Source organism: Heterocephalus glaber, unplaced genomic scaffold, assembly GCF_053883595.1.
Source record: "Heterocephalus glaber isolate CG9 unplaced genomic scaffold, H.glaber_assembly_v1.0 deba00001523, whole genome shotgun sequence".
Taxonomy (NCBI): Eukaryota; Metazoa; Chordata; class Mammalia; order Rodentia; family Bathyergidae; genus Heterocephalus; species Heterocephalus glaber.
The window spans coordinates 17,825,551-17,838,400 of record NW_028258327.1 but is presented as its reverse complement, the minus strand read 5'-3'; the positions used below and the strand labels follow the sequence as shown (position 1 = coordinate 17,838,400).

At 38.4% G+C, this 12,850-nt stretch overlaps 1 protein-coding gene across 5 annotated transcripts in view; it reads right to left on the bottom strand.

Moving 5' to 3' along the window:
- The window catches only part of Mdn1 (midasin AAA ATPase 1), a 160,032-nt gene that overhangs the window by 74,443 nt on the left and 72,739 nt on the right, over positions 1-12,850 (bottom strand). For all 5 annotated transcript variants that reach the window (XR_002388006.2, XM_021240695.2, XM_021240696.2 and 2 more), the window contains exons 33-37: positions 11,168-11,297; positions 4,235-4,453; positions 3,305-3,502; positions 1,437-1,645; positions 545-667 (exon numbers count right to left, since the gene is read on the bottom strand). Coding sequence is in view for 4 of the 5 variants with exons in the window: in XM_021240695.2 (XP_021096354.2) it covers positions 545-667; positions 1,437-1,645; positions 3,305-3,502; positions 4,235-4,453; positions 11,168-11,297 (879 nt within the window). In the remaining variant the exon portion in view is untranslated. The remainder of the gene's footprint in view (positions 1-544; positions 668-1,436; positions 1,646-3,304; positions 3,503-4,234; positions 4,454-11,167; positions 11,298-12,850) is intronic.

Genomic DNA, 12,850 nt, shown 5'->3' with positions numbered 1-12,850 from the left:
AGCCTGTTTAATGTTAACATTAGACATTCCAAACAAACTTGACTCCTTATATCTAGCTGTCTGCTAGACACAAATATTCAGTATTAACTATGTCTCATGCTGTACTTTCTTCTGATCAATAATTTATCCAGTATGCACATATAATACTGATCATTTGCTCATTTTTGTATGTCATCATGTATATCCATACCATCTCTCTAGAGCACTGACCAAACATGAAGTAGTTGACGAACATTTCTGAGATAAGTATAAACACCAGTATATCAAGCCTGCAGGAGTTGAGAATAAGTAAGCCAAAATGCATTTTTTTCTTTGTCTGAAGGATTGCTTTAAAAAGTAGGAGCATTTATTGGTTCCAGGTAGAGAGGGGTTCTGAATGTATGTTCTGCCAAGTGACCTAATTCTTAAAAGAAACCACAAAGGACTTTTGTCTTTACTAGTCATCAACATGCTCACCTACTAAAATATTCCCTAGAGCTACGAGAAGTAGGAGTGTTCCTCATATATATGATCTCAGCCTGCACTCAATGCACAGGACACTTACCTCATCCAGCACAACCCAATGGCCTGCCTTCAAAGCTGCCAGCAAGGGGCCATCACGCCAGGCAAACTCTCCTCCCTTGCCACCCTCAACGGGTAGATCTGCACCAAAGAGGTCTGTGATGTCCTTTGAGAAGGAGAAAAAATGGGGGAAAAACTAATATTATAAAAAAAAATTAGAGTAGATACTAAGACCCTAAGTCTGAAGTGATAAATACTTCAGCCTTACGCCACCACTCTTCTTTCTTCTACCCAAGATAGAACCAATCACTCCCAACACATTACCGGGAGTCCAAACAAGCCCTAAGCCCCGTCTCATCACAATGCTCCAAATATCAATCAGTTTAAGCAGATGGTCACATTAATGGTTCGGAGTACTTAGAAATTAATGAGCTTTAAAACAAATCAATAAACAAATAAACCAGTAACAATGCCCAGGCCCTGCTCCCAGGCCTCCAATCAATTTGTCATCTCTGTCTCCTGTTTTCATAAGATTGTCATTTTATCTCTACCAAGTTTTCTTCAGAAAGAAAATAATTAGGTAGTATTATATTACAATAAATACCAACATGAATACTTCTCTCTCAAAAGAGAATTAGTCTAAAACAGTTAATTAAAAGAAAATAATGTGGGCCAGGAATTTAGCTCAGTGGTGCCACTACCTGCCTTGCAAGCACAAGGTCCCGAGTTCAATTCCCGGTACCAAAAAAAAACAACATAAGAGGTGTTAGTTAATAATGAATCCAGAAGCAAATCAGTTTGTAAGGTCATCCTGCTGTGGTATTTATCATCATATAAAATATGGTTGCTGATAATGTCAGAACTATTTCTAATTAGGAAACCATAAACAGACATTATTACCTATAACAATCCCTATGAGCTACAAGTACACTTACCGTCTGCTCTGACAGGTTAATTCGAACAAGGGTGTTTCCTGAAGCCTTTGCTAAGGCTCCTACCAAACTTGTTTTGCCAACACCGGGGGAGCCCTCCAGAAGAATTGGTTTGTTCAATTTGGTAGCTCTTAAAAGTCTTTGGGCATTCATAGCTGTGGTGCCTGCACTGAGTGCATAGTCAGCAATATTATTCCTGTGCAGGACAGGTCCTTCAGTGAAGAAAAACAAAGCCATGTATAAAGCTAAATGTACACAAATCCTATGTGTATGTCAACTCAATATTTTAAGAATTCACCCAGTAGGACAGCCAGTGAAGTAATATCTGCAATGAAAATATTTAGCTAACATTTCAACATTACCTCACTTTTAGAATTTAAATCTTCTTGACAGAAAGAGTCAGTAGCATACTATTTTCAACCATCTTAGTACACAGCTTCTCTCCACCTCTACACACATATGTATACATACATACATAGGTCTAGTTGCAAACATGGAACTCCTTTCACAACCTACAGCAAGCATACTAGATGTACTTAAACAATTCATTTTACAAACAGGTATTTTTCTAAAAGCCAACCATAAACCACATGGTTCCAAGGTTTTTAAGCCATCAAAACACTGCAAAATATATTCTCAACCCTTAAGGTCATGGAGGAGTAATAACAGTCTTCTAGAGCTTAATGCTTGTGCTACCAAGTCTTTTGGAAGAAGCTTTTAGTATACCAGTCTGGAGACAACAGGCAAGGAAAGCATGTCTCTTCACCCTTGCAAGCAAAAGCAAAACCAGCCAGTCCCAGGACACTGCCATAAACCTCTTTCATAGAAGCAATGAATATTATCACAACGTAAGGAAGGGATCTAACAGTTATATCATGAGTGCCCATCAGGGATAAAGAAAGTACTGTCAAAGTAAAATGACCTCTGAGAAGAGGGAAGAGGGCATTGTTAATGATCAGGTACCTTAGTTCACCACTGAACTCCCATTATCTGCCACTATACCTCTGAATATTTCAGGCATTCGATGATAATTAATGTTGAAAGGAAGGGAGTAGAAAACAGATGACCTTACTACAGAATAATTTAAAATATTAAGAGTGCCCTAGAAGATACATAATTTAAATTCCTTTGTAGAAGGTGTGATAGAGCATTGCCTAACACATGCAAGGCTCAGGGTTCAATCCCTACCACCACAAAAACATGAATGAATGAATACGTAAATGCTATAGGTAACCTAACCAGGAGAGCCTAACAAAACTCAAATCCGTTGCCTCCTAGAATAATATATTTCCCATTTAATCACTCATTCATCCACTCACTCAATAAACAAGCATTTTCTTCCGTGGCCTGCCTCGCAAGCGCAAAGTCCCAAGTTCAATCCCCGGTACCAAAAAACAAACAAACAAGCATTTTCTGAGTACCTATGACTACTAGGATACATGGCAGATGACAGAGACAAGAAGTCCAGTAACACAGTATCAGTCCTCAAGAGTAAACTATCTCACTTTTCTACGGAGCAACAAGGTTCTATGTTAACATATATTATGGGTTAAATAGGCCTGTGTAGGCAATTTAAGAATTTACTGACTTTAGTAGGTTTTATAGCTTTACTTAGCTGTTGTGGGTACCAACTAGTAAATAAATGCATTTTTAAACAATAATCTCTTCACAGATTGAGTCTATACTTCCCCATGTTTTTACATGCCAGTTATATATTTATAACCATTCACATAATTAGGGTTATATGAAATCAGATTCTAAATTAGATATTAGTTCAAAGATAACATGACTATATCACATTAAAAATTATATTAACAGGCAAAAATCTATGATCTATAGTATGAGAATAATTTATTTTGAATAATTCTTACCCCTTGGTATAAAAAATGGATGAATTCCCCAAAGGTTGTCAATTCCAGTGAATTCTTTGGCCTTGAGTCTATCATATATCTTCAATTCATTTTTCTGATATTCTGTAAGTCGGACTATCTTGGAAATTTTCTTTACTAGGAATTCCAGACATTCTTCTCGAGCCAAGAGGGCCGTACCAAACCCAGAGGAAGTTACTCCTAAAAGGTAGAGAATGACTAGATCAGGGAACAAGTACAACACCAAACTCAAAACTGTTAAGCAGCTCTACCACAGATATATGGGGAAAAGATGCCTCAGCAGAGTTATAGCTAAATACAATTTCCAATGTAAGCAGTCCTACAGAAGAAGCCTGACCTGCTCCCCATCCCTAGTTTATGCATCAATCAGTAAGCACGTAGCTCAATGACAAATCAGTCTGGAAAAAGACTCATATGGCAATATTTTTTTTTTTTGGTACCAGGCATCAAACTCAGGACCTTGCGCTTGCAAGGCAGGCAGCGCAACCACTGAGGTAAATCCCTGGCCTCATATGGCAATACTGAGGATTCTGGCCTACATTTCTAATCTTCCTGGCTGAAAAGCCAAAATTTAAATATGTAGTGAATTTATTTAAAACGAAACAAACTAAAAGATTCTGACCATTGACTAGAAATGACCACTCGTGTTAAGGACTATCTAGTGTTTCAAGAGCAAGGACATTTTCAACACTCTTTTTACTCATCATCACTACTTCACATCTATTGTCTGGTCTACCTTTCTAAAGCATCACCTCTTTCAAAAAACAGAAAGCAAAGGAAAGCTATTCTGGGTTTTGGAAATGTTTGGTCAAGTGATTTTAGAAAATACCCAGTCCAGAAGCCTGGGTTTATTCTTCTTTCCACTCCACTCTACCCTTTACCCTTTGTCCCAAACAGTAACAGACAACATACCTGAACCTATTCCATCTATGTACACCAGGCATGCAGCGTGGACAAAAGACGTCACAGTGGAAATGGTCTCTGGCCTTTTAACAGCAGTTTCCTCACCCATTGTGTTCATGAAGTTAACCCAGGACAGGATATCTCTGATACTGACCACACATTTTCGACCGAACTCCTGATGGGTCAACCAGTCAATGAAATCCAGCATCACTTCAGCTATGTCAGCTCCTAAGATACAAGGATACATTTGCCTCTTAGGGACATCCCATAATATGACTTCACTACCTAACACCCACAGATGGACAAGAAGGGATCCACGCTCCTTGGCTTATGTGCAAAATTTTATGAGTGCATATTAACATTGTTTTCTAAAGAAGGAGGTTCACAGTTTTTATCATATTGCCAAGGGATTCATGAATAGCATTCCATCTATTAAAAAGAAAAGCAAAAAACAAAAAACCCTGAGAATTACAGCCTGCAAACTGCTCATAGAAAAAAGTATACATTTGGTTAATTTTCAAACAGAAGTATGAAGTTATGTCATAATAATTTTACAAGTATATTTCATAATTTTACTTATATTTTAATACAGGTTTCATAGAGAGACGCTGATTTAAGATGATCTGATTTATGATGTCTTTTATTATAGTATGAAAGCATTCACATTCTGTAGAAACTGTACTTTGATTTTTGGTCTTTATTTAAGTCATACAGTCATACTAGTCATATGCAGTTATGATACTCTCACAATGCTGGACAGCAGCAGGGAGCTGCAGCTCCCATTTAACTGTGGGTAAATACAGCCGGGGATTTAGTTTAGTAGTTTAGCCGCCTGCTACGCAAGTGCAAGGACCCGAGTTCGATCCCCGGTACCAGAAAAAAAAAAAAAAAAAAAAGAAATAACTGTGGGTAAATAACTAATCTTCTACAGTTCATTGTTGATTAACCTGTCATGGTAGTTATCTGAAATGTCTCCCAGAAGGCTTGGATGGTTGCTGATGGGCTTTTGGGGTAGGGAATGGATCATGAGGGCTCTAATTACATCAAGTGGATTCAAAAACTGCTGAGCTCAAAATCTGATGGCTTCATTGGGGGAGATGGTGGAAACAGAAGAAGGGTCTAGTTGAAGGGAATGGATCATGGAGGCATGATCTTGGGAACTGTATCTGGTTGTCCCTGGATCCTTTCTCTTGGGCTCTTTTCCTTACTCTCAGTTGCATGACTGTCATGATATCCTACTTAACCTTAGGGCAACAGCAATGAAACCAGCTAACCAAGAAGCAGAAGTTGTGAAACCATGCGCCAAAATAACTTTTCCTCCTTAACACTGATTTATGTCAGGTATTTTGCTATAGTGATGGAAAGCTGAGTCATATAGTATCTGTATAATAGTCACTGTTAATGGGGAATGCTACTTTTTAGTGTAAGCATATATTTATTTATTTATTTGCTGTGCATCAGTCAACTCTGCAAATTAAGGAGGGTTCACAAAATTTATTTCATGACTCAAGTTGAATGACTATTCTAATTATATTTTTTTGCACAGCAAAAAACTATCAACACAGTAAAGAGACAACCCACAGAAGGGCAAAAAATTTTAACAGCTATTCCTCAGACAAAGGACTAACATCCAGAATATATATATATGAAGAACTCAAAAATATCAGACCCCACCAAATTTAAAGACTCCAATGCAACAATGGGCATCTGAAATGAATACACACTTAGATGAGAAATACAAGCAGCAAATAAATATATGAAAAAATGCTCAACATCACTGGTCATTCGAGAAATGCAAATTAAAACAACACTGAGATTCCATCTCACTCCAGAAAGAATGGCGCTCATCACAAAATCAATCAATAACAAATACTGACGGGGCTGTGTGGGAAAAGGAACCCTTTCTCTATTCCTGGTGAGAGTACAAACTGGTACAACCACTACACTATGGAAATCTATGGACATTCCTCAAAAAAGCAGAATAAGAAGTTCAATTTGACCCAGTTGTTCCCCTTCTATCTTCTCAAAAGAGTTAAAAGTATCATATACCACAGTGATATACACATACTTTTGTTTATAGCAGCACAATTTATAATAGCTAAATCTTGGAAACAGCCCATATGCCCATCAAAAGTCGAATGGATAAAGAAAATGTATTTATATATAATGGAGTACTACTCTGCCATAAAGAAGGATGAACTTGAATCATCTGTAGGAAAATGGATGCACCTCAAGACCATAATCTTAAGCAAAATAAATCAGACACACAAGTTTAAATATAGCATTGTTCCTCTTGTGTGAGAAATCCAAAAGGTAAATATGGAACATAATGGAGAATAGATATTGAGAAGTAGGAAGAACATATGCCAATGGAAGGGGAACAAGGGAAGGATGAAGGGAAAAAAAAAATGGAAACAAAGATTGTGTGAATGGGGAGGGAAAGAAGGGCTGAAGGGAGGGGAGGGGAATGGGGAAAAAAGAAGCTGTATTATGTACAGATACAAATTCCCTACGATGAATGTGATAATATGTATGACAAATATGTATTAAGAAATAAAGTTTAAATTTTTTTAAATAAATTTTTTAAATGGTCCCCATAAAACATTAAATATAATTTTTGTCTGGGAATAAAGTATTTCTTAAATTACATATATACATTCAAGGGCCGGGAATTTAGCTCAGTGGTTTCAGTGGTTTCGCTGCCTGCTTCTGAGTTCAATCCCCGGTACCAAAAAAACAAAACAAAACAAAACAAACATATATACATTCAAAGCAATGTCAATGATATTTACTAGAACACTTTATCTAAAAAGTACAAATACCAAAGAATGTTTAAAGATAAAAAATAGGGAGAATAAGCACAGGTATAAAATAGATTTAAAGGGCCGGGGATTTAGCTCAGCGGTTCCACCGCCTGCCTCACAAGCACAAGGTCCCAAGTTCGATCCCCAGTACCAAAAAAAAAAATATTATAAAGCAACAGCCTTTAAGGCTATGTTATGGTTTGGGTTTAGATGTCTCCCTAATGCCTCATGCAGTCACAGGTGGTTTTTTCAGAGGTGAATGAATCTATAGTGTGTGGTTCTGAAATTAAGGGCGTGTGATTACTAAATCAATATACTGACTGGTCTGGCACTGCCCTAATCCCAGTAGTCTCGGTAGGATAAAAGGGACAGACGACGTTAAGGTTCCCTGTTGCTTTTGCTACCATGTGGGCTTGGAGCCAGCCAATTATGGACTGAAACCTCTACAAACTATGAGCTAAATAAATCCTTTCCCCTTTAACTTTGTTTGTTGGCTATTTTGTCTCAGCAATGAGAGAAAAGTAACTGAGGCAGGTATACTAAGAATTGTTTAGAAGAATACTACTTACAGGAAAAAAAAAAACAAATCTCCACCTCCCCAAGCAAAAATGCCCACATTTTCCTCCAAGCTGCAGCATTTCTAAACCATAGCCAAAGTCCACAAAGTTGATTCAAACCTGCGAACAAGGTAGCAAGTGCTCTCAAGGCCAGTGTGATACCCAGAGAGGTAGAAGCACACAGCAATGACACGGCATAGAAGGCTACAGAGGAGAAGCAGGAAAGAGCCTAAGATGAGTAACCTGGATCCACACAGAGCCAGCTTCTCCCAGGTGAGCTGTCTGGAGGGTTAGCTTAAGGCATGAAACCCTCCTAAACCATCCTGGGGTTCAGGTTGACATGTTCTGCTCTCTTCTCACAGCAGGATATAGCTACTACAACTGGATGGCAGAATTCCTGGAATAGTATTAAAATAAAGGCAGATTCCTGGAGTTTTTTCTGCTGTCATGCTGGCTGTGATGAGATCAGCTCTCCTGCAGAAAATCCTTTCAATCTCACTTGGGATCCTGTCTTGGAATACCTGAGTCTTATTCCTGTCTGAGCCATCTCCAGTTCATGGTGATCAGTAAGCCAATCTCCCTGTGACTGCCCATTCATGGAGTACATCAGCTGGACAAATGACCTCAAGAAGCAAAAGGACGCAACCAAGACTCAGGCCTCAGAGACCAAGCAGCAGCAGGATCAATGTACAGACCAGGGATAGATGGTAGGCCAAAAGGTGATAAAAGGTTGTACCCTATCTGGCACCTGTTCATGGGGAGCAAAAAGGTCCGAGCCTATCTCTTATTTCACAATTTGGGATGGGTGCATGTGTGCCTGTATGAGTGTGCATGAGTGCGCATGTATGTGTGTGTTACACTGAGCCTTCCTGATCCATTTCTAGATGGCAGAACTGCTGAAAATTATTGTCACAATTTCCTTACTCTCCAATCTCCCTCAGCGTCTCTAATGCCTCCAAAACAGAGGTGGCAAACCTATGACACACATGTTATTCGCTCTTCTTTTAAGACAAAAGATGTTAATATGTAAGTTCTTTTTTTTAAACTAAAACCTCAGTATTTAGGTTTACTTGCAGTGTTGGCATTTTGTAATAAATAAGTGTGTTTTGGATTGCAGATTGGGCACTCAGCTCTAATGGGTTCATCATCACTATTCTATGGGAAGTATGCTGCTGGGCAGCCTGGAAAGTCTGGTGTCAACAAGCTCCCTAAGCACAAGCAATGAGGGTCCAAGGAAAGTCACTTGGGCTACTATGCTTACTGCCATATGGACTGTTCATTTTCCTTAAGCATGAAGCATACTGGTGATAGAAGAGTGATGGCAGTGAAACAGCAGTCTATGGGTTTTATAGGTTACTTCTTGATCTATCTCCATGAGCCTAAGACCATACTTGTTTACCAATTTCTATCTACCTCTCCTCTTTTCACACAATTCTCACAATAAACACACTAATGCAAACAGTGTACAACCTATTGAGTTGGTGGCTCTGACGGCGGTCCCTTGACCACCAGTCGTAACACTATTATGGATTTTCTTGGGCAAATTATTGAGCTTCACCTCAAACCTACAAAATTAGAAATAATGCATGTGGGGCCCAATAAGCTGTATTTCAACAAGTCCTCCAGGTAAGTTTGAGAACCACGGGCTTCTGGCAGTTCTTGTGCCACTGGATAACTGTCATATTGGTGGGGACTAAGGAGAAAGTGGCAAGTTTATTTTTTTATTTTTAATTTTAATTTTAATTTTTTTGGTATCTGGAATTGAATTCAGGGCTACATCTCTGGCCACAAAAGTGGCAAGTTTAACAAGACAAGGGGAAGTTCACCTGTTCAGAAGGTGGCAGCTCAGTATGGGCCCTCTGATTTAAGTATGTGCTCAGATGATTACAAAGCCAGTCTTTTTGGAAACAGTGCAAGTGAGAATGTGTTCCATGCAGATCACCCCTCACCCCACCCAGCTAACCTACAAAGTTTTAGGACACTTTAAAAAGTAGAACATATCCATGAATCTCATTCTCAAAGAAGCAGGAAAGGAGGAAAAAACGATTTTTAATATATAGGAAACAGAGAGAGAGAGAGACAGGCAGACAGACAGACAGGGAGACAGAGAGAATACATCTAACATAAATATACATACATCAAACCAATACAGCCTTAAAACAAAGAACCATATAACATTTCTCAGACAAAGAAGTAAAAGCAACAAATACATACATGAAAAAATGTTCGACATCACTGGCCATTCGAGGGATGCAGATGAAAACAACACTGAGATTCCACCTCACCCCAGAAAGAGTGGCTGCTATCAAGAAATCAACCAATAACAAATGCTGGTGGGCTTGTGGAGAGAAAGAAACCCTTCTCCATTGATGGTGGGAGTGCAGACTGGTGCAACCACTGTGGAAATCAGTATGGAGATACCTCAAAGAACTAGGGCTAGAGGTCCCATTTGACCTAGCTATTCCCCTGCTGGGTATCTTCCCCAAAGAATTAAAAGAATCATACCACTGCGATATATGTGCACCCATGTTCTTAGCAGCACAGTTTGTAATAGCTAAAGCTTGGAAACAGCCCAAGTGCCCATTAACTGGAAACTGGATAAAGAAGATGTGGTTTTTTTTAATAAAATGAAGTACTACTCAGCCATAAAGAATGACAAACTAGAGACATTTATAGCTAAATGGATATATATTGTGGCCATACTCTTAAGTGAAATAAATAGGACACACGTGTGTAAATACCGAATAGTTTCTCTGGTATGAGAAACTGAAAGTGTAAATAAGGATTAAAATGATTAAAACAAATAACTGATAATTTGAAATAGGAAGAAAAGGTCCAAGGGGGTAGGGGAAGTGGAAGGGGAAGGGGAAAGCAAAGAGGGGAAAGGAAAAATTATGAGAAAAGGAAAAAATGGAAACAATGTTTTTGTAAATAGGGAAGGGTGGAGGGGGTAAAGGGAGGACAGGGAACGGGGGAAAAAATAAGAACCAAGATACATCATGTATAGGCATGAGCACCCAATGATAAATGTAAATGTATTATATACCTAAAAAGTACCAATAAAAGAACTTAAGGGGGGGGGGAAGAACCATATAATAAACATTTTCTTACTGGATATTTTAAGAACTGCTAAATCTATTAAGATGTGTTATATATACGTACCAACTCCCCATGATGAATGTAATCACTATGTACTGCAATACTATATTAATAAAAAAGAAAAAAATTGCTAAACTAGGTTATAAGTATATAGAAATTTTTAATTTTATTCTGATTTCCTAAAAGTTGAAAGTTGTTATAATAAAAAGAAAACTTTTAAATTTATGAAAATATAATAAATTAGTTGCTAACAACTAGAAACATAGTTTAATTCTAAAAAGTTTTTTAAGGTGGTAATGATTAAAATAAGAAATTTTAATGCCTAAAATATGAAGAACAGGCTAATTCTGTATTTTCCTATTTTGTTCCTATTTCTGTTTCCTTTATCCTTCTAATATATACACACTACTAAAGTCCTGTAATACACCTCTCACTCCCAATACACTTCAACCCATTACCACAACCACAGCCTACAAACTCACCTTTATGATCTGTTTTGCCTAGAGATAATCCTGGACGAAGATTACGATTTATTATTTGAATTAAATCTTCATGTCTTGTGCTTTGAGGGCACCATATTTCTGTAAACCGGTTTCTTAAGGCAGGTGACAGCTGCAAGGAACACACACTGTAATGTAAACTTAAAACCTATGAAGAAAACTGTAAAACAAGTCCTTTGAAAGAATGTTAGCTACGAATTTAGCAAACACTAGATGCCTCTTAATTACCTCTAGTACTAGATACTTAGTGAAGGACTACTTTGTCCTGGCTCCCTACAGATATATCTCAGGAATCTCCATGACACACTTCATGTCAGCATTTTCACCACTCTCTATAAGTGTGCAACAAAGCTTCAGGGTCTTATATACAGTAAATAGTACAAGTAGGACTCCTGTTCCAGTCAATGTGAGTTCTTTCAGCAAAGGTTCTTCCTTTTACATTACCTTACTCTATATTCAATTACATAAACAGCAATCTTCCCATAGGAATGTCTGAAGTACAAGGGAAAAAAATCAACTTTTATGTGGCTCAATGGAAATAAAATGATAAGAATATACTTCACTTCTTGAATAATAAAGAATTGTTTAGCTCCTCCAGCCTCAGGGTCTTTGCCCTCTTTGATCCTCTTACCCTTCCCCAAGGTCAGTTAACCTGTTCACACATGTTTGCAAAGCCACATGTGTATAATTACTACTTTGACAACAATTTCCTTTCTCTTGACAATCATCTATCTGGTCTACTACCAGAAACAATGCCTATAATCAGAAGCACCTTCTAAAGAACTTGTGAATGTGTTTCTTGCTGCCACCCTAGACCAGTCCTCTGGTGTTCAAGATCTTACAGGCATGTAAAATCAAAGTGTAACCTCCCTTAGATAAGAGTTGGCAACCTTGGTCCTAAGAAAACCTTAAGCTTACGTGACAGGAAAATTAACAACATAAACCGTCTTAAAATTAGATCTTGGTGGTACTTCTTGTGAAGCCAGTTTTTAATTTTGAATCTGAAACTGATAAATTTTATTCCTTCTCTTCAGGGCATTTCTTGAGGTACAAAGATAAGTCTTTTTTCTAATGCTACTGAGGAAAATTAGGCCTAAATATCATGTTCACATTTTAGGTACCCACCAAGTTACCAAAATCTTAAGTGACTTCAAGATCAATCCATGTTTCTTCTCATCATCCCTGACCTATCACCACACTATCCTTTCTTCTTTTTGCAGGGGTGTGGAGGGGTACTGGGGCCCAAACTCGGGACCTTGCGCTTGTGAGGCAGGCAGCGGAACCACTGAGGTAAATCCCCAGCCCTACACTACCCTTTTTTATTAACTTTAACAGACTGAGAGGAACATAATGTTGACTTCTCCACTGAAAGGTTTTTTTGTTTGTTTTTTTCCCACAGAAAGTGGTTTATTGCTTCCGTTTTAGAATAAAATAAGCTCTTAGAAACTTTAGAAAAAATATTCTTAGAACTGCAGAACTCTTCTAAACACTGTGTTATCAGTCAATCCAGAAAACATAGCGGAGGCTGGCGCTGGGCTCAGAAGTGGGGCCTGCACTTGCGGCCGATGTACTGGGTGTCAGGCCGGACCTCCTTGCCCGGCCGCCTGCAGCGCTCCTTCTTCTCCAGCACCCACTCTCGGCTTTTCTTCACCATGCCCCGCCGCG